Source organism: Tauraco erythrolophus, chromosome 6 (genome assembly GCF_009769465.1).
Source record: "Tauraco erythrolophus isolate bTauEry1 chromosome 6, bTauEry1.pri, whole genome shotgun sequence".
Classification (NCBI taxonomy): Eukaryota; Metazoa; Chordata; class Aves; order Musophagiformes; family Musophagidae; genus Tauraco; species Tauraco erythrolophus.
Genome location: NC_141470.1, coordinates 9,492,117 through 9,511,778, shown reverse-complemented (window position 1 = coordinate 9,511,778; position 19,662 = coordinate 9,492,117). Strand labels below are relative to the sequence as shown.

General features: G+C 41.6%; 1 protein-coding gene across 1 annotated transcript in view; it reads right to left on the bottom strand.

The window, feature by feature from the left end:
* BRSK2 (BR serine/threonine kinase 2) overlaps positions 1 to 13,954 on the bottom strand; it is a 339,934-nt gene extending 325,980 nt beyond the window's left edge. Inside the window, 1 exon segment of the mRNA XM_086612849.1 lies at positions 13,861 to 13,954. Within this exon segment, the coding sequence (XP_086468975.1) occupies positions 13,861 to 13,954 (94 nt within the window).
* Between the last annotated feature and the right edge of the window lie 5,708 nt (positions 13,955 to 19,662).

Genomic DNA, 19,662 nt, shown 5'->3' with positions numbered 1-19,662 from the left:
AGAACACACAGCATCATACAAACATAGTTTTACTCAGTGTCATTTTGTTTGAGAGATTAGGGACAAATGTCCCTGAGGAAAGTAGCAACAAAAGTCAGCATAGTCACAAATTGTCAAAATGCGAACATCAAAGCCATTTTTCTATTTTATTAGATATTTAAAACAACTGTAGTTTGAAAAAGTTATTGACACTAGCTGGCTAATCTTGTCAGTCCCGAAAGGGAAGTCAAGCATTTATGTCAGTTTTACAGCAGGGTATCACGAAAAAAAAAAAAAGCAAAGAAAAGATAAATTAACTTGCCAAAGGCTCCACCCCAAGTCAGTGACTGAGCCTGTTAGGGCCAGTGAAGATTACATAGTTATTGTTTCTGAATAATCTGCCTTATAACTGCACCAAGACATGAACGGAGCCTGTTTTGTAGACATCTCTACTACCCTTCCCCCAAGAATGACCTGGCTAGGACTCTGCAGCATTTTAGAGACCAGAAGAGCACAAACGAAGACTCAATTATTTAAGAAACTGCACACCTTTAATTCAACGGGCCTTAAGAGTACAGAATAATCTTTCACGCCAGAATTAGAACTCTACAGGACCAAGCACAAGGTTGGTACTTTGCATCCACAAAAAGATCCAGCCCTGAAATGAATTCATACATTCACAAAGCGTGCAGAGCATTAGGAATATAAACACTCAGCTTATCCATATCTGATATCCATATCACATTGATTCGTAGGTGACACAGGGTTTATCAAGAGAGCTGAAAAAAGGCACAACTGGTACAAGTAAATAATCAGGTTAAAGATTAGGGAACACTGGACTTCTATACCGGGCACTTTGGTGCTCTGGTACTCTTCTGCAACCCCCACACGGCCTGCACTGCCCTATTTTCAACGCTGCTCGTGCCAGGAGATAATAATGTCACCTACTAGAACCATAGAACGGTTTGGGTTGGAAAGGACCTCAAAGATCATCTAGTTCCAAGCCCCCTGCCATGGGCAGGGAAACCTTTCACTACACCAGATTGCCCAAAGCTTCATCCAACCTGGCCTTGAACACTTCCAGGGATGAGGCATCTACAACATCTCTGGGCAACCTGTTCCAGTGCCTCACCACCCTCAGAGTGAAGAATTTCTTCCTTATATCTAATCTAAATCTCCCCTCTTTCAGCTTAAATCCATTGCCCCTTGTCCTATCACTATACGCCCTTGTAAAAAGTCCCTCTCCAGCTTTCCTGTAGGCCCTCTTTAAGTACTGGAAGGCTGCTAGTGCTAGAGTTCCACCTCTGATTGCAAGGTAGACACACCCTTTGATCAAGATGCTTTGCCTTACCATGTTTTCAGTTCCTACCATTTGAAAGAGGAGAAACAGGCCTACAACACACAGTTTTTTTCCCTCTGGTGGACTCTTCAGAAGCTTACAGTAGAGAAGGAGACACCTGAACAGTAAATAGGATGTGAAGTTTGCTATCCTAATCAATCTTCTTATGAATTCTTGAGAAGCAGTCCAGACCACCTAGTTGCACAGAGCCAGAGGCATCAAAACACTGAGAATAAATAAGCATTGGTGGAGCTAAAGAGGCTCTTGGCTGTAACTCATCTGATTCAGTGGTGGTAAGAGCAATGGTGATGACAGCGTTATGAGACAGATTCAGAAACCATGCCTATTTTTGCAGCATTTCCTCTGAGCAGGAAAAGCCACCTGGGAATAAGGTGGCAATGGTCCCAACCATGCTAGTAGTCTGGCTGTTGCCTTCCTTAGCAAAGATATAGCAACGATAAAGGTAAAGCCATTTTCTACATCCTGCAGCCTAATGCAAACCAGCCAGGTGATTTCGGTATGTGTGGAATACTAGAGAAGAATTACTGCTAAAAGTATTAAAACATTTGCTTGCCTTAATTTGTCTGTTAGCTGAGCAGGCCGGCTTCTGCTTTAAGGATGAAAGATAGTAATTTGTAAAATGCTGGGCCTGTATTTTGAGTTTGAATCGAATTTGCTTACAGTATCATTCCACTTTGTGCCCTAATTTGCTTCACTGCAGTGGAGATGTATTCCTAGGCCGCTCCTAACTAGAACACTGCCAGAGGTCTGCCTGTGCTGCCATCAGTCAGAAGCTTAGTCATGGGTCAAACTCCCCTCAGATAAACTTGAGCAAGGCCTTGAAGTCACTGGGACTGCACCAATGTAACTAAATGGGGAATTGACTAAGTGATGCCTTCAGGAATGGAAGGAATCAACCAGAATCAGGAAACAACCAGAAGCGAGAGAGATGTGGTTTCACAAATACGAGCAATGAAATAAACTACAGACCCAGAAGAAACGTAGCACGAGACAAATCCAGAACACTAGAACAGATCTTTCTTTGTTGTCAATGATTACTGATTTTAATCAAGCTTTACTGATTTACAGAGTGGGAAGTTTGGAAAAAACTGTAGAATTAACTAGTTTCCAAAGCTAGTGAAAAACTGTTCAAGGCTAATGCTTGCAAAGTATAAGGAATCTTAAAAGCTGTGCCACTCATAGCCATGTCTTTCCACAAAACAAATACCCGCGTTTAACCGGGCTATAGCGCTTGTGCCGTTGCCAAGTTCTAAGATAATACTTGGCTTTGTCTTCGGTGACGATTTTTGTACAGACAGGCATTGCAAACACACAAACAGCTCTCAGTCTTCCTCTCAGCTTTCTGCAGGAAAGGACTACTTCAAATACTGCCACTGTACCAAAATGGATACATGGCAACACAGAGAGGGCTCCCTTCTTCCCACACTCTCCAGTCACTGAGTTCAGCTTGCAAAAGGAAAGGACCAAGATCTAGCCTCCATCCTCCCTGCTTTGCACTGCTCCAGCAGCAGGAAGTAGGCAGGAATCCAGCTTACAAAGCTGGCTGGGGATTCCTCCAGCATTAGGAGGAATCACAATGTGGTTTAGCACCACTTTTTCCTCCTAACTTTGGTGTAAGAGTCTTAACCAAGGTGAGAGCAATATCTGAAGAGTAGCTGTATTCCAGCAATCCCAATCTGCCATAGCAGCATCTCATGGCCTTCAAAACCAAATGTAGATTAAAGAAGCTGTGCTGTTCACGACAAATTTGCTTTAGCCTGATTTCTTAAGGAAATAAAATTTAAATGTTCAGGCTGTCTGTCTGTAATCCCCTCTTAACTCCAGAACAGATTAGCAAGTTTCAACCAACTTTGAAAGAGCAAGGGAAGTCTCTAAGATTCTACAAATTTCATGGAAAGTGCTCACTGTGTGGGGAAAAAAAGAGATTCAAACTATTGCTCCCCACAATGAAAAGAGTAATTGTGATTTAATCCATAACCTATTCCAAGAGAAAGAGAAAAGACGGACAGGCAGCAGAGATGGCTCCAAATAAGCCACAAACACTGCCTTCATCTAGCCCAAGAGACAAGAGACAAACAAAGAGAGCAGGAGGATGAGGGGAATATAAGGCACAAAACTGGAAGAAACAGAGTTCCTTAGTTTCACAGTTCACTGAACAAGTTATGGTTTAGTTGCACAGGATAACACAGAATAGTAGAAGAGTTGAGGTTGGAAGTCATCTCTGGAGATCACCTAGTCCAACATTCTTGGTCAAAGCAGAGTCAACTAGAGCAGGCTACTCAAGGCTGTGTGTAGTCTGGTTTTGAATATATGCAAGGATAGACACTTCCCAACATTTCTAGGCAACCTGTGCCAGGTTCGAACCACCCTCGCAGCGGAGAAGCTTCTTCCTGTATTTAAATGGAACTTCCTACACACATACGAAGGCTCAACCAAGATTAGTGCCTTAGCATGAAAGGGATTATATGCAGATAATGTAACACAAATTGTCTTTCCTCTCAGTTCACAACCTAGGCAAGACACATGAAATGTGGAAGACAAAATATACATAATTCTCCAAGAACACACTGTGCATCAGTGTTCATTTCCCAAAGACAATGCATCTGTACAAGAAATGGGAAAAAACCCTATAAGTACCTTATTTTTCAGTCTAACATGACCATACAGTTTAACAAAAAAAAAAAAAATAGATAGCTCTAACAATAATATATACGTATTTAGAGAGAGGCTGTTTTCTTGCTTAGAGTATTTCTACCAGCTCTTCTAGCAGTAATCATCAGCCTATTTAAATAGAGCTGAAATGATTTAGGGGGTCAGTCTTGGAAGTGTAACATTCCCCAACATTTTCTGAGAATATCCTCCCAAAGTCTTCATTAATTTATTGTAGGAGATTGCGGCTGTAGAAACAGATACCTATCTAGAATCCTCTAGATTAAGATGCCAATCTTTGAATCAGTTTCCAGTTTGAAGAGGCAAGATAGCTTCGAAATTTAAAAACAAAAAAACACCACAACCAAAAAACCCAAAAAAATACCAAACCAAAAACAGATGACCAGAACTTCAAAAGGAAAACCATAGACCAACCCTGTACCTGATGACAGCAGCTCATTTCAATGTGACAGCCAAGACACCCACCATTTACAACCTGAAAGTAAGATGAGAGCTTTGGAATAGAACATGGAGAGAGATTAAGAGATTCCAGTAAGGTAAAAATTTGAGAGTGAAATCCGTTCCTTAATCTCAGAGACAGGTCATAGTTATTAAAAGTAATTCATGCAGTCAGTGAATGAAACTTAACCAGGGCGAATGGCTGGCATGATGAGTAATCCAACCCTCAGCTGGCAAACAGTCAGCAAAAGACACGAGAAATTTTTAGACATCCCACACAGTGCATTTCATATCACAAGGATTTGGAATGCGAAGTTTTCTTTTCCTACGTAAACTTATGTTCTAATTCAAATGAAATAAACTGGTACTCTTCCCAAAGTCTCGTGCTAGCTTAGCTCAAACTTTATCAGAGCAGGACAGTGTTTGTTTGGGGTTTTTTTAAATAAAATTTAAAAAAAGGAAATCATACATCATCAGCTCATGTTTAGCTGCAAATACGTTATTGCTGGTCCCTCTTCCTCATAAATTATATTACCACAGGGCAGATGAGTCAACATTATGAACCTGGGCTACGGCGTACCTCATCCTGGACCAAAACAACAAAACAATCGCTTTTCCAAGAAGAGCATCTATGTAGAAATCTGGTGTCTCCATTGCTAGCCACAGATGGCATAATTAGGAAATCGAATGAAAGAAGATAGAGCCAAGCAATTCCATCAGCATTTCCTGCTGGGTCAGTATGAAGACCTGGTACATTCTCACCTGCAGCTGCAGGACCTTTGGCAGACTGAAACTTACAGTTCTAAGAGTAGGCTTTAGACAGACAGTGGAAGATAACACATTTTTGGTCCAGACCAGTTTTCTTCTCCCAGAAATCAGCTCCTCCATTATTTTTGTTCCAGTCAACAGAGCTTTTAGTAGCTGAACGACAAGGGCAGTCAGCTTATGGCACGTAAGGCTGAACGCACAGAGGAATGACACTGCAAAAGCAGAGCTTGTTAATACGTATGTAATGTAGACACTATTAAAAAAAATATACATTATCACACTGATTTTTTTTTTTCTCCCACATTAAGCGTATACTGCAAAAGACAGCAAATCAAAACTGCGAGACCCTCAGGAGATAAACAGAGTATGTTGTTTTGAAAGTGGAAGCAGGGAGCCAGAAGAGCACTTACTAAATGGATGCCTGAAAACTGTTTTCCCTCTTTTTTTTAAAAATTTTTTTTAAAGTTAAGCACTTCACTGGAAATATTATCATGTCTATAATTCCCACATAGTGTTAGAACACTAAAACAAAAAAGAAAAAAAGACAGTACTTGCACACTCTAAGCCACTTCATGCTGGTTTCTCTCTTCAATTCCCCCTCGCACCCTGCACTAACCCATTTACTGTCAGGTGATGTTGTAAATTTTGGCATAAAACTTTTACCAGCAATAATCTCGTTTTGTCAGCAACTGGTAAATTATCTACTTTTTTCCAAACTCCTTAATTATGAAGTCACTGATTATCAATGGATGTTAGACAAGAAACTGAAGAGCAGCCTGTTACCAGTGGTAAGCTATACAAGGAACGGTCCCTTCCAGTCTAATGCCACCCCTTCCACTGTCCCAAATGAAAAATGTTTATTTGAACAAGAAATTAACAAAATCTTTATTTTCCTCGTAAGTATGCAATAATCTTTAGGCAAGGAAGCCAGAGTAGGAACACTGAAAGCCTAAAAGGCAGAAACAGCCTGGCACAGCCATGGGGCACAAAACACTACGCATTACGACTTTGTGAAAGAGTCATTTAGGGCAGCTTTAGGGCTACTTTACCTTATGTCAATTGACAATGATCTCTGTGGCCTTCAGGAAATAATAAAATAATTTTCTCAAAATAAAACTGAGAGAGCTGACAACTCAAGATAAGTATTCCATTCTACCCACTTCAGCACTGAGTAACTATCCATCAGCTACCAGCACCAGCCTGAAGGTTGATCTGCACTGCTACGAAGGCAACAGTATCATTTGCAATAGAACCAACCTGGATTTGTTTAAATATAAGCACCATCATTTACCTTTATCCATAATGCTCTTTATCCCCAGTCTCACGACACAATTCCATTTATTGCCCTTTAAAAAATGTATCCCAAGGTCATTGCAAAAGAAACAGTATATTCCTGTTTCTACAGCCCACAGGATAACGGCGATCTCACAGGCGTCTCTGCCAAAAATGACGCATTCAAGGAAAAAACGCTCGCAGCTACATCAATAGCAAGTAATACACTTTGATGAAAGGAACCAATACAATCCCCTCTGTTCCACCTAAATTCCATTTAAACCCCATTTTCAAAAGTTACAAAACAATAAAAAAAATAAACCTTCTGTCTGGATTTTTTGCATGTTTTTTAAGAGAATTTTATCAGTAACGTTTCTAGTCTGTAAAGAAAATTAAAGGAATTAATAAAAACGTTATATCCCTATTCAAAACTAAATCTAGAATAAGTCAAATGGAACTGGATGAACACTATTAATATGTTCTAAAAGTAGGCATTTGAAATTAAGTAATTTTGATTCAATCACATTTGTGTGCCTTTTAAAAAACCTTTCTGGAAAATTTCACAAATTCTAGGCAAGGGTGCTCATGGGAATCATGTTCAAACTGTCCAGAAAAACTAAATTTTCAGCTCTCACTTACAAACATTTATGTTGGAACTGCTTGCACAATTATCCAAGTAGAATGTAATACTCTCATGCAACATAGCCAACAGACGACGTTCAAGAGTACAATTCAAATCTTTGAATATCGATTAACTGCAACCAGTCCATAAGTGAGGTAAAGACAGTTGGGAAAAGGAGATTAAAATAGTTTGTTTGGCAGAAAATCTGAAACAAATAAGGACTTGAAGACAATCACTCCACACTTAGAGACACTGCAAATGAAGACAGTTCGAGTTCATTAAGAACACTATTTATAACAAATTGTTCATGTTACTTTACAGATCAGTATGGAAGTTTTGCAGAAAAACAGTACTGTTTATGCATGAACAGAAATTGGAACAACATCTCCATTTTCCATAAGCAGAACGAACAGCATTATTGACTAGGACTGCTAAACATCTTCAGTTTGTTTAAAACAAAACCAGAAAATTTCTTTGGGATATTTCTTAATAGAACAATCCATGACAAACAAAAAAATTCCACCCTTACCTATTCATCATGGGCTTGATGATCTTCCTACTGAAGTCAGCTCAACTTAAACCACTGACTGACTTCACAAGAGTAACTTACAGTACCTCGGCATTTGAAGAGGAGCACTCCTTGAGCATTCCTTTATGTTTCTGCCTTTACTCTGCTTTCATGGAAGTCTACACCCAGGCTTCCACTTCTTATTTTCACTGTTGTCCTATGTGCATAATACATTCCTCATGCAATGACTCTTACTTCAGAGGGCATTACTTCCAAACTTCTCACGTCCCAAAACACAATGTATGGCATAAATTTACGGTATACTGAAAAATATTGCAATGTTGAAGAATCCAAAACATACACTGGCTCCTCCACTGTGATCTACAAAAGGAATTGTAAGAACCCACTTAAAATGCTACATTTTCTCTTCTCATAGAGTCACAGGTTTTCTAGAGATCACAAAGAGTTTCTCTCAAGAGGTCAATTCTATTGAGAAACTTTTTTAACTTCTCCAGCTCTCCAACATCATTCCTTCCCACCATAGTATCACAAAATTACATCAGAGTGGTGACAGGAAAGCAGAAAAGTGCTTGAGCAGTGCAAGAACTCTATTTGTGAAATCACTGCTTCCATAGTTCCCGCTGATGTCTGAAATGTAGGTATATAAATAGTCATATAGTCCTACTCATTTGACAGTATCTGAATTTTAACAGCCCCTGAGTGAGAAAGCTTATTGTGCTTTACAAAGAAAAAACATCATTCAGAACCTACTTCTGTTTCAGTAAGTTCATCATAATTTTGCTACCAATATCAGGGCAAAAGGCTGATGTCATGCCTCTACAAAGTCTGCAGAAGGATGGAGGCTAAAAATCGTTTTCACTGTAGTTAGCACACAGGAATGTGCTTTAAAAAAAAAAAAGAGAGCGACAGTCATAAAAGGATATCTGAACTTTGCAGTTCAGACACGTGGCATGGTAATACTGGTTTACTTCGGTCAGTAACGCAGGCAAGCAGTACGTGTGACCAATCAGATCAAAGGTATTAAGAAAGATCAAACCTCTCAAAACTCATAACTATTACGTGAAAATCCGTTATGTCTAAGTCACTATGACATAATCTTTCTGGGCAAAATTTCATTCTTAAGACCTCTCCTGCCCAACAGTATTGCTTGCAATATTTTATTTCTATGTATGTTTACACAGTGACTTCACAGACTATCACGACAAAGGGTGTGGATACACTGTTTTGAAAAAAAAACTGTTTTAAGGAAAGTAAGAGATATATCTATTAAAATATTAAAACTGGTTTGTTGTTTGTTTGTTTAGAAGGCCATAGGGGTGAAGAACCATGATTTATATCTCTGTAACAATATATTCATCTAGAGAGCTAACCGAAATAAAGCTGTACTCTTTAGATTCTCTCTAGATCCAACACACGGGGTCAGAAAAGAAAAATTATAGCAGTATGAATGAAAAGGATATTCTTTGTTTAGCCTACTTACCTAAGGAAACCAGGCTTCTGAGATCACATTGTCTACTGAATACTCCTCAAACAGACCTGAAGCTTTCAATTTCAACCAAATTTGAACAAAGACAAATCAAAAAATTAACAAATTTCAGTTTCTGCTGGTGTCATGGAAACAAGTGGTTAAGGCTGTAAAGAAACATCCTGTCTAAGCTCTCGCTGAACGATAGGCTATTAAATTCACTAAGACCCAAATTTAATGATTTATGTTCTTACATAACCCAACAGCACTCTGCTGAACACCTCGCTGATGGCTTACACGTAGTTAACACATTGTACACTGAAGTAACTGTAAGTTATACGGTCTGCAACGCAGCAAAGGGACCCCCTACACTTCTTGCGAAGGTCGAAGTGCCACGAGTTTCGAGCAGGATTCTTTGTATTGAATGTCTGCAGAACTAGGCTTAAAGCAGAATGAAAAGAGTAAGACAAATGGATCAGCAACATTAAATTTTTCATCGAGTTTATCTCAAAGTGAACAGGGTAACTTCCACTCAGACCCAAAATCTTATTGCTTGTAGACAAAGCAGCGTTTTGGAAGTTCCAACTAGATATTGAATTGGTGCCATAGCAAACAATGATGCTGGACCCTACAGAGTGACTGTCAAATGAAAATACAAGAAAATCCTCCAAAACATTGAAGCCCTTCACAAGAAATATTTCAGCTCCTCATCTTGGTGCTCATTAATAAATATTCACTATAGTCAATCTGAACTACTCCAAAGAGTTTAAAGGGTGAAATGGGGTTAATGAGGCCAAAAGAAACACATGAACGAAGATATCTGTGGAATTTAAAAATAAAATAAAGCAAGGAATATGCAAGAAGCTTATTTCACACAGAATTAGTGGCAAATGGAGAAAAGCCTCTGATCTAAAACTAACCAGTGCTTCATGATCAGTATGACTGGGGTTTCTGAAGGCTTCCTGTTTCCACGTGTGTTATTGTAACATGACACACATCCTTTGCTCATGACTGTTAATTACCATAAAAACCTCCAATAATTAACTGTAGAACAATGTATCAATGAAACTTAGATAACCCAACCTTTCCCCACACAATCATATGTATATATAGTAATGCTCTTTTACACTGACAGTTCTATAAAATAATTTTTTTAATACAATAATGAAGACTATGCTGCTTCTTGTATTCTTACAAAATCATTCAATCACAGATTCCATGAGCTAGCCCTCCAGTTGCAGTAAACAAGAGGTGCTCTGAATTCAACCTATTACAAAAGCAAACCATCTTACTACAGTAATCAAATTATACGTTAAATTTGTATGCTACATTATTAAAAATCATTTTCCTTCTTTCCTCTATCATTCCTACTACCAGCAAAGAGCTAAGCACAGACGTTTTTCAGCACTGCCCCATGGAGCCCTTTTGCAGCTTCTCCCACTAAGAGGCCCTAATCTCTTTGTGGCATCAGTCACCCTCAGCAAGCTTGACGCACCAGCACGGAAGGCTGCTCAGGACAAATTTTGCATACCCAATTTTGAATCCTAATCAACACTTGCAACAACGGTTGTTACCCACCAGTTTGAAATGAAGACTTTTTCCTGTCATTTTTGCCCACCCACAGACAGATGTCACCAGGTTCCACTAATGTCACAGATACAGCAACTGGACCTCTTTGCAGGGGACCAGTTGGCTGCTGTTGGTGAACATTTTTTTTGAGCTATTAAGGTGGCAATCAGTGATAACTTCATGGAGAGAAAGCCAGTGAGAGGTCTACTTACCATTAAGTTCTCCCTTCATGGCACCCTTTCTAAGTCTGCCCTGAACTATGAACTCATGCTCCTTCCCAAAAATCCCCTCTTTTAATCTCAGGAAAAGCAGGTAAGAGTGATTAATACATTTGTATAATATTAATGTACCTGGGAGCAAAGCTAGACCTGCCTATCTGAGATAACTTTATAGAGTCAATAATTTTTTTATTCCAAGTCAAAATGATGGATATGAAGATCACTGCAAAATGGAAAGGACTTTGCAACACAACTTACACTTTCCTTCCATTCATCTTTACATTTTGCCAGATTTTATTTCTCACTCTTCCCCATCCCCTTGGAAAAAAAAAAAAAAATCCAAGCTATTACCTCCTAATCTTCCAAGCTTTAAAGCCAAGCGCTAAAGGAATGATTACAACCACTATTTTCTTCAGCCACATGCCACTGCCACCCAAATTCAAAGTTACATACCATGACAACATAGTATGGTGAATAAGGCCCTCATACTGCACTGCTTGTCCTTCTCCCTAAAACGCTGCAGGTCTCCTGCTTACCCTCCAAAACAAGCAGGATGAGGACTAGCTATGTACCACACACTGTTCATGCCATTCTGCACGCTCCCAGATGTGATTAGCACAGAAAATGCGAGAAGACCAGAAGGCATCATTCCATATTTAGCCATGTATGGTTAATACCGAGTCAGATTTCACCTCAGTGCGTTATTTCATTAACCAAAGGCAGGTATAGCAAGGAGGACATATACTGACATCAGCTACTTTTAAGATTTCTCTTCCTCTTCCCCCCCACCTCCAGTTTCTATGACACCATGCATTGCGCGTTTTATGTGCATTCATGTGTGCAAAGAGCAGAGACTTATCTATAAACATCAGTTATATGGTAAAACTGCAAAAGGAAACTTTCACCCTTGCTCCAGCTGGTTAAATAACTGCAGAGGCCGACAGCAGCAAGCCTCTAAATACATCCTCTCCTTCTCCCTCCACCCCCACGTCTCTAATCACTTAGGAGGAAGATAGGAAGATTAGCAGAGAGGAAAAAAATAACCAAAGCTGCAGATAACCCTTTAGGACCACAACGTCAGGCTATGAGACATGAAGCAAAAGGTTAATGCATCTGTATTTTCAGGAATCTTGGACACAATCGTATTTAAAGTGGAGGGAGGGGTGCTGAGAAGGTGAGAGAGAGAAAAAAGGAAATGGTGATGAAGACAAAAATGAATTTGTCATCTACGGCTGGCTCTTTGATCACCTGGACTATCCAGGAGAGGATTCCCAGCAGAAATAGGGCACTTTTATCACTGATACACTTCAGTTTTTTGGTGGGGTATTTTCATTTTCATCATCAGAACAGATTTTAGTAAGACTACAGCTGCAGAACTAAGGGCTTATTGAGCTATGCAAAGAATAAAGGTGGTAACCAAAACAGTGACAGAGCTACCTTCAGCAGCTCATATACTGAAGAGATTTGGAAAAAAATGAAATATAAATAAAAGTCACTTTCACTAGAAGACAATGTCATCTTCATCCATGTCTCTGAACGGTTGCTATGGGGTTGTGAAGAGGAGGGGAAGGGGGGGTGGGGAGAGGTTTATAATCAATCATCTCAGAAGAGCATTGCTTCTTACAGAGAAAGATCTGGATTTTGACTGTGTCCCTAAGAAAATTGCGGACTGCAGAGCTGCTGCCACGCAGGGCAGTGAGGAAGCAGGCAGAGCAGAGGCAGCAGCTGGGGATGGAAACGCCTATTAAATCCTTTAGACAACAGATGGGCAAAGCTCGGCTGGGTTATAGAAAAAAAAAAATACACCACAATGCATCATGTTTTATTGTCCCACCATAATGAACAACACTTAACACCCACATGCCCAAAGAAGCCCCCCTATGGCTGATCTTCCCCTTTCCCTAAATTATAATCTCGAGTTTCAATCCACTTTCAGGGGGCTCCCAACCCAATGGATTTGCCAGATCCCAGTGCTTAGTGCACCTGTTTCTAAAAAGACAAAAATCAAAAAAAAATTAAGTAAGGAAGACATTTGGGCTTCTTTTTAAGGATTTTTCTTTCAATTAATGCTACCCTGCTCTTGAAGTGAATATGCTATCCAAGCAAGCAACAGTAAGTCCAGATCTTGAACGCATTTAGGGGATCTAATTATGTCATGTAGGGCAGAAGCACCTGCTCTCTGCTAATTCCCTCCACTCGGTTTCCTCTTTTTAATATTTCTTACCATTGTTCCATTCAGGAAAACCTGCTGGGGGCGAGTTTCATAAATAAGCTTTAAGAAAAATAATTAAATAACCTCCCCTCCCCCCCCCCCATCCCTCCTACAAAAACACAGCATAACCAGAATGAATTCTGCTACCGAGCCTCTGTTTTTCTTTTATTTCAGACCCTACCCACAAAAGCCACCAGCCCATCCATCCATATTTGCTAAATACCCACAGCAGTCAGTGCCACAGACATACTGTACATATTTCCACCCCCCCAACTGCACCTTAAGGACTACACCCTTTTCAATCATGATGTCATGAAATACTGCTGGTGACTCCCCCACTACCACCACCACCTCCTCAGTACTACAGGCTGTGAACCTTTCATTTCAATATAATTTGATTAAAAAGAAAATGCTCCTAAGTAGGGCAGTGAAGAAATTGATGTGAAAATTCAGCACCAGCAGATCATCTATTTTTTCCTCTGCATGCACTCTGGCTGTCATCAGAACAACACCCATTAGCAGGAGTAATGAACATAAAGCATCCTGTCTTTTGCATTTGTTTTTTTTTTTCAAAGAAAAAAGGAAAAAAAATAATTCAAATGAAAAATAAAAAAAAAAAAGCAAAAATCCCCTATGAATATTATCTGCATTAAAACAGTAAATGGAAAACCTGAACCCTCAAATATCCCATCCCCAACACCTCACTGGCTGCTACAGCACCTTCCCCCTAGCACTGGTGCTGCTGCAAAAGAACCAACCTGTCTGTCCTTTTCCTAGGGTTTTCTCCAAACGATAGGGTCCAACATATTGTGCATGTTGAGCTCCGCTGCCTTCTTTCCCTGTTGATGTCATTTCTACCTGGATCTGTAATTCTGCAATGTGTATGTGCTGATGAGCTGGAATCTCTCCCTCTGCAGTTCTTTTAATTCCCACTTTGCAGCTGTGCAAGCAAAGCACTCTTTTTCTCTGCTTTAGTCCACTTGGCTGCAGATTTTTCTCTTCCTCCTCGTTCTTTCCTCTCTCTCTCACGTGCGTGTTGTCTCGCTGGGTCTGCCTGCGATGCTGATGGACGAAGGAGTTATTTTAACGTTCAAAGAGGGGGATCTACGATCCAAGCCCAAGGAGCATGATGCTGGTGATCTGAGCTCCGCACGCCTTGTTCTCTCTAGGAGCTGTTCAAGGGACAGCCAGAGCCAGAGCAGCGGAAGAGCTGGGGCCGCAGCTGTGATTGACGTTAAAAGCAGCCAATCCCCTCGTCTCCCACCTCCTTCTCCCCTCCTCCTTCCACTACCTTTTCTTTTCCATCAGCAGCAGTTACTGCCTGTGCCTGCTACGGAGCATCATGATCAATGGCAACAACAAACACCCAAGTTTATCGGTCTATTGATAAGGCACAATTAAATATAGTTTAACGTGTATATTATTTTAAGACCCAAACATACACTTTTTTTTTTTCCCCTCTCCTCTGAATTATCCTCCACTATGCAGCTATACTTTCAGAGTATTAAAGAAAGGCTGAGATTGTGGCAGGAAATAGGAAAGGAAAAAAAAAAAAAAACCTACTTCTGAAAGTGAGCTTGAGAAATCCATTGATTCTGTTTGATTCTGGAGGACCTACATCTTCTGTGGGTCTTACCCTTTAAAGAGAGACTAGGGGAGGGGGGAAGAGAAAAAGATAGGAAAAAAACACGGCTAATCCTGTAACCACTGAGCTCAGTGATAGACCTGCTTTTGAGTTTGATGGGAGCAAATAGACTTCAGGTCCTTAGATGTACAGATCAAAAATGGCATGGCCACTATCTTAATTAGAAACACAGCGGAAAATCCAGGGATTAGATGGCAATAGGAACTGATTCCCAGATCCACAGGCGCCATACCAGCAGCGTAAGAAAACTTTCAGTTTTAGTCCAAGTACATATGCCTGTGTTTAACCTTCAGAGCTTAAGGAGTTGGATGAAATAAAAGATTCTGCAAATAGGCAGAACCTTTTTAGGCACAAGCCTATGTATTTTCTAGATTCAGAACCATACAATGGTTTCAGCCAGACTTCAGGTCTATCAAGCTGAAACCATTACCACACGTAAGCTGCATTTTTACCTTCTCTTCTCTGCTCCACTCCAGATAGAAAACTGATCAAGATATTATTAAATTGCAACTGAGACCCAACACACAGCAAGGATTCTTCAGGGAAGCCTTGACAAGCCTATAAAAGAAAGGGAGTGTAAAGAGAGGGCAAAACTTGAACTAGCCTTATCTGTTGCTTATTGAGAGAAAAGACTTTCTCAAGTTTGTCTGATTTTTTTTTTTTAAGAAGATAATTTACCGTAATACCTCTATCTACAGACAGCAGCTGCTGATGTAAATTGGAATAAAACTAGAAAGTGGCTCTTTACCTGTATCACAGACAACGCAACTCTACACAACAGGTTGCAGAGGAGTAACAAGACGAGGACGTGGCAGGAAACCAAGGCAGAGAATGGAGACGTTAAACCAGCTCGAAGGTACCCTCCCATCTTCTCAGGAAACAAAACCCTAACCCTCGCTTTGACCTTCCCCTGCTTTGTGCTTTATGGTTCTCATCTCCAGACCGTGCTGCTGCAGCAACCTGCCAGCAAACTGCAAAACAGCCCAGGCAGTCGCTGTTCCTCTGCTTCCCCCCAGCCCTCCCCCTGCGGCACCGCTCACTAAGAACCCCTCTCTGCCCACAGGATCACCTCCACCTTTTGCCAACCACCACCTCTGCCCCCTGCAGCCCCCAAAGGGGTTTACTTTCCTCCCCTACCAAACTCGACTCCAAATCGCCGTTTCTCCAAGCTCCCCCTCCCAAATCTTTCCTTGAGCATTGCTCTTCTCCCATCTTACTGCAGCCCCGACAGCTGCTCCTCCTTAGTCCTTGCTGCCCTTTCCCTCTGCCCTGAGAGCCCCGGTGCGCCACCTGCAGTCCCCCACCGAGGAGGGAGGAAAGGCAGTCGGGGACAACGACGCCAACAACCGGGGCAGCACTTCCCCACGCCGTGCCCCGCTCCCCTCGGCCCCGCACACCCCGGCCGAGCCGCGGCACCGGAGCGGGGCGGAGAGAGGAGGCAGCGGGCCCTGCTGGCAGCCGCGGCGACATGGCGCCTGCTCCCGCCAAAAGTGGGGGGGACGGCGGGGTCTGGGGCCGCGGGGCGGGGAGGGAGGACTGCGTGGAGTCCGCCTTCAGAGAGGCTGAGGGTGGGCTGTTAGGGCCGGCGGCGCCTGCGGCTGAGGGGTGAGGCACCGCCCGCCCGGGCTGTGAAGTGAACCTGCGCCGGGCATGGTGCCCGAGGCGGACCTGGCAGCGCGGACGGACCCGAGGGCTCAAAAACCCGACTACGAGGGCCAGGACGGATTCAACAGGACGATCTGGTACGTCTCGCTACGCGGTTGGAAAACTGTCTCTGCAACTGGAGGCAGCAGGCACCTTCCACACCTTCCATCCCGCAGGGGCTCTCCTTTGGCCATGGCGAACAAGCCGGGACGGGGCCGCTCCAGGTGAGGCACCGCGGCGGGAGCAGCAGTCTCCTGGCTGGGCTCGTGGCTGCAGACATCAGGTGTTGGGGGGAGCGGAAACATGTCGTGTTTCCAGACCTTTAACCCCCCCTTTACGTGTCGTGTCAGTCGTCTTCCCTGCCACGGCCGCTGTTAAAAGGTCTCTACGCAGACCGTTAGGGGCCATATTGAATTACCGCATTGGGAGCGGAACTTTCAGAAAATGGAAAAGACTCTTTATTTGTCTAAATTAGCAAATTATCCACTCCACCATATTAACCGTGCAGGGGGTTAAAGCATAGATCTTTACACTTAACATCTTTTTGAAGTCCAAGATTTGTGTTTTAAAGGGCACATGATAGGATATTATGATGTCTGTGTGGAGATAAAGTGTATCTGGGTCGTCATGTTAATAGAAAGATGAGCAATCAATATTGTCCATCCAAGACCCAACTTGTGTATTTTACAGTTTGCTTCCATTGGGCATTGGGGAAAACGAGTTACAGAGCCACAGATGTTACCAACCCTCACCTTCTGCCACAAAATATGTGTCAGTGTCATGGCTGGAATAACACCAACGATCGGTGAAGTTCCTACGATCCTGACCAGAAGATCAGTGAGTTTAAAAACCAAAACAAAACCCTAACAAACAAACAAAAAAAAACACCACAAAAAAAACCACACACATGCATATACAAAGCCCACACCTTTTTGGTCTCATTTAGTTATTTGTTATTTTGATTCCATAGGAATATTCTTCTGTGTGGTCTGTTGCAACAATTTTGACCTTTCATCCTAAACTCTTTTTGAAAAAATGTTTGGATGCTTCTTTATTCCTGAATAATTAAATGCTGTTTATTTTATTTGTTCCTATAGAGCAAAATCCCATTTATCTGTACCCCTTTGATCTAAAACTCACTCCTTTGAATCTAGGATATGTCCCCCTGGTGTGAATTACTTATACAATAACTCCCTCAATTATTTGAAGCCCTGTTTATCCAAATGTTTTGATGTTCCAAAAGTGTTTTGAATAAACAGGGCTTTGCTGTCGTTGGATATATCAGATATCTTTTGGGATGCATATAGGATTATTTCCACTGACCTTATTCTGTATCATCTTGTGCTTAAATGAACAGGCACTGTAAACTTAAATGTATAGTTAGTGTATTGGCTCCATCTTCAGTGCTTCTACTTCTTTCCCCATTAATTATTTTTCTTTCAATATTCACATTAAAGGACTGAATCCCAGAAATTTCACTCAGGAAGAACTCAACACAGATACCAGCAGAAGTTTTTCTTGAGTAAGGAGTGAATAAAAAAATTAATGATCTAGAATTTTGCTCAGTTTTGTCATACTTCTGAAAGAAAGCAGAGCAAAATTATTTGCATTTTTCATCCACTCCCATTTACACTAGCTTGTGTCTAATGAAAGTCCTCACATTCATTTTTTTCTAAGATACTTGCTATTGCCCTTCTTACTTCTATGAGAATCTTAAGAGTCAAGATGGATCATGAAATGATGCAAGAAGCTAGAGGAAAAAACATGGCCACGAGGACATTTTGTTCAAGATTTTTCACTTATTCACTTGAATGTATTTGTGGAGTTAATAATAAAAATGAAAAAAAAAAAAAAGGAAGTGTCAGGCTTCCAAGAGAAGGCACCAATAGACGTGTGTACTTAGCATGAAATGAATCAATAGTCATCTTATGATGAGAAGAGTTTCACATAAACTAGGAATTTGTCTCCTATTAGAATAACCTAATAGCTAATACCAATGATAAGGACGTAATAAAGATAAACAGGGTAAAAATATTCAGCATTTGCAATCTCAGGATCCATTATCACATCCTGAATTACATGTTCCATCCACATACCTATGAACACCTGACACTTCTTTGGGGAATTAACTTCATTGTATAAATACTCCATAATAAACTGAGCCAGGTATTTGAGGGACATTTAGGCATCAATACTGTTGACAAACTGATAATACCTATATTGAGAATAATGACATCAATCTACAGCATCTCCAAACAGGTGATAACAGTCTAAAATTGAGAATTTGTCCTCTTTGCGTTAGATATCTACCATCTTCCTAAGTGTCATGGTTTAGCCCAGCTGGCAGCAAAGCCACCACGAGGTCACTCACTCACTTCTCCTCCTCGTTGAGGTGGAGAAGACAATGTAACAAAAGGCCTGAAGGTCTAGATAAGAACAGTGGGGGATCACCCACCAACCATGGCTCCAGGCAAAACAGACTCAGTTTGGGAACAAAACAATTTAATTCTTTAATGGCTCATTCAGAGAGGATAACAAGAAACAAAGCTAGATCTTTAAAACACCTTCCCCCACCCCTCTCCTCTTCCCCAGCAGTGCAGGTCATTTCGTCACACCTTGTTTCTTAAAGGAGGAGGACTCCTTACACTCTTTTCCCCTGCTCCAGTGAGTCCCCTCCTCACAGGACAGTCCACAGACTTCTCCAATGTGAGTCCTTCCCGCAGGATGCAGTCCTTACCCATCAGATTGCTCCAGCACCAGCTTCTTCCTTGCAGAGTTCTGCACAGGCTTCAGATGCCTCTCTACCTTGTCAGGCTCCAGCAGCTCACAGAGACCATTCTTTATGACCTCCTTCAGGCAAAGGCATCTCTGCGCCACCATTAATCTCCACGGGCAGCAGAGGGGCCGCCTCCTGTCTCACCATGGATTGCAGGGGAATCCCAGCTCCGGCACCTCCGCTCCATCTTATCATAGAATGATAGAATCATAGAATGGTTAGGGTTGGAAGGGACCTCAAAGATCATCTAGTTCCAACCCCCCGTCATGGGCAGGGAAATCCTTCACTACACCAGGTTGCCCAAAGCCTCATCCAACCTGGCCTTGAACACTTCCAGGGATGGGGCATCCACAACTTCTCTGGGCAACCTGTTCCAGTACCTCACCACCCTCAATGTAAAAAATGTCTTTCTTATATCTAACCTAAATCTGCCCTCTTTCAGTTTAAATCCATTGCCCCTTGTCCTATCACTACACGCCCTTGGAAAAAGTCCCT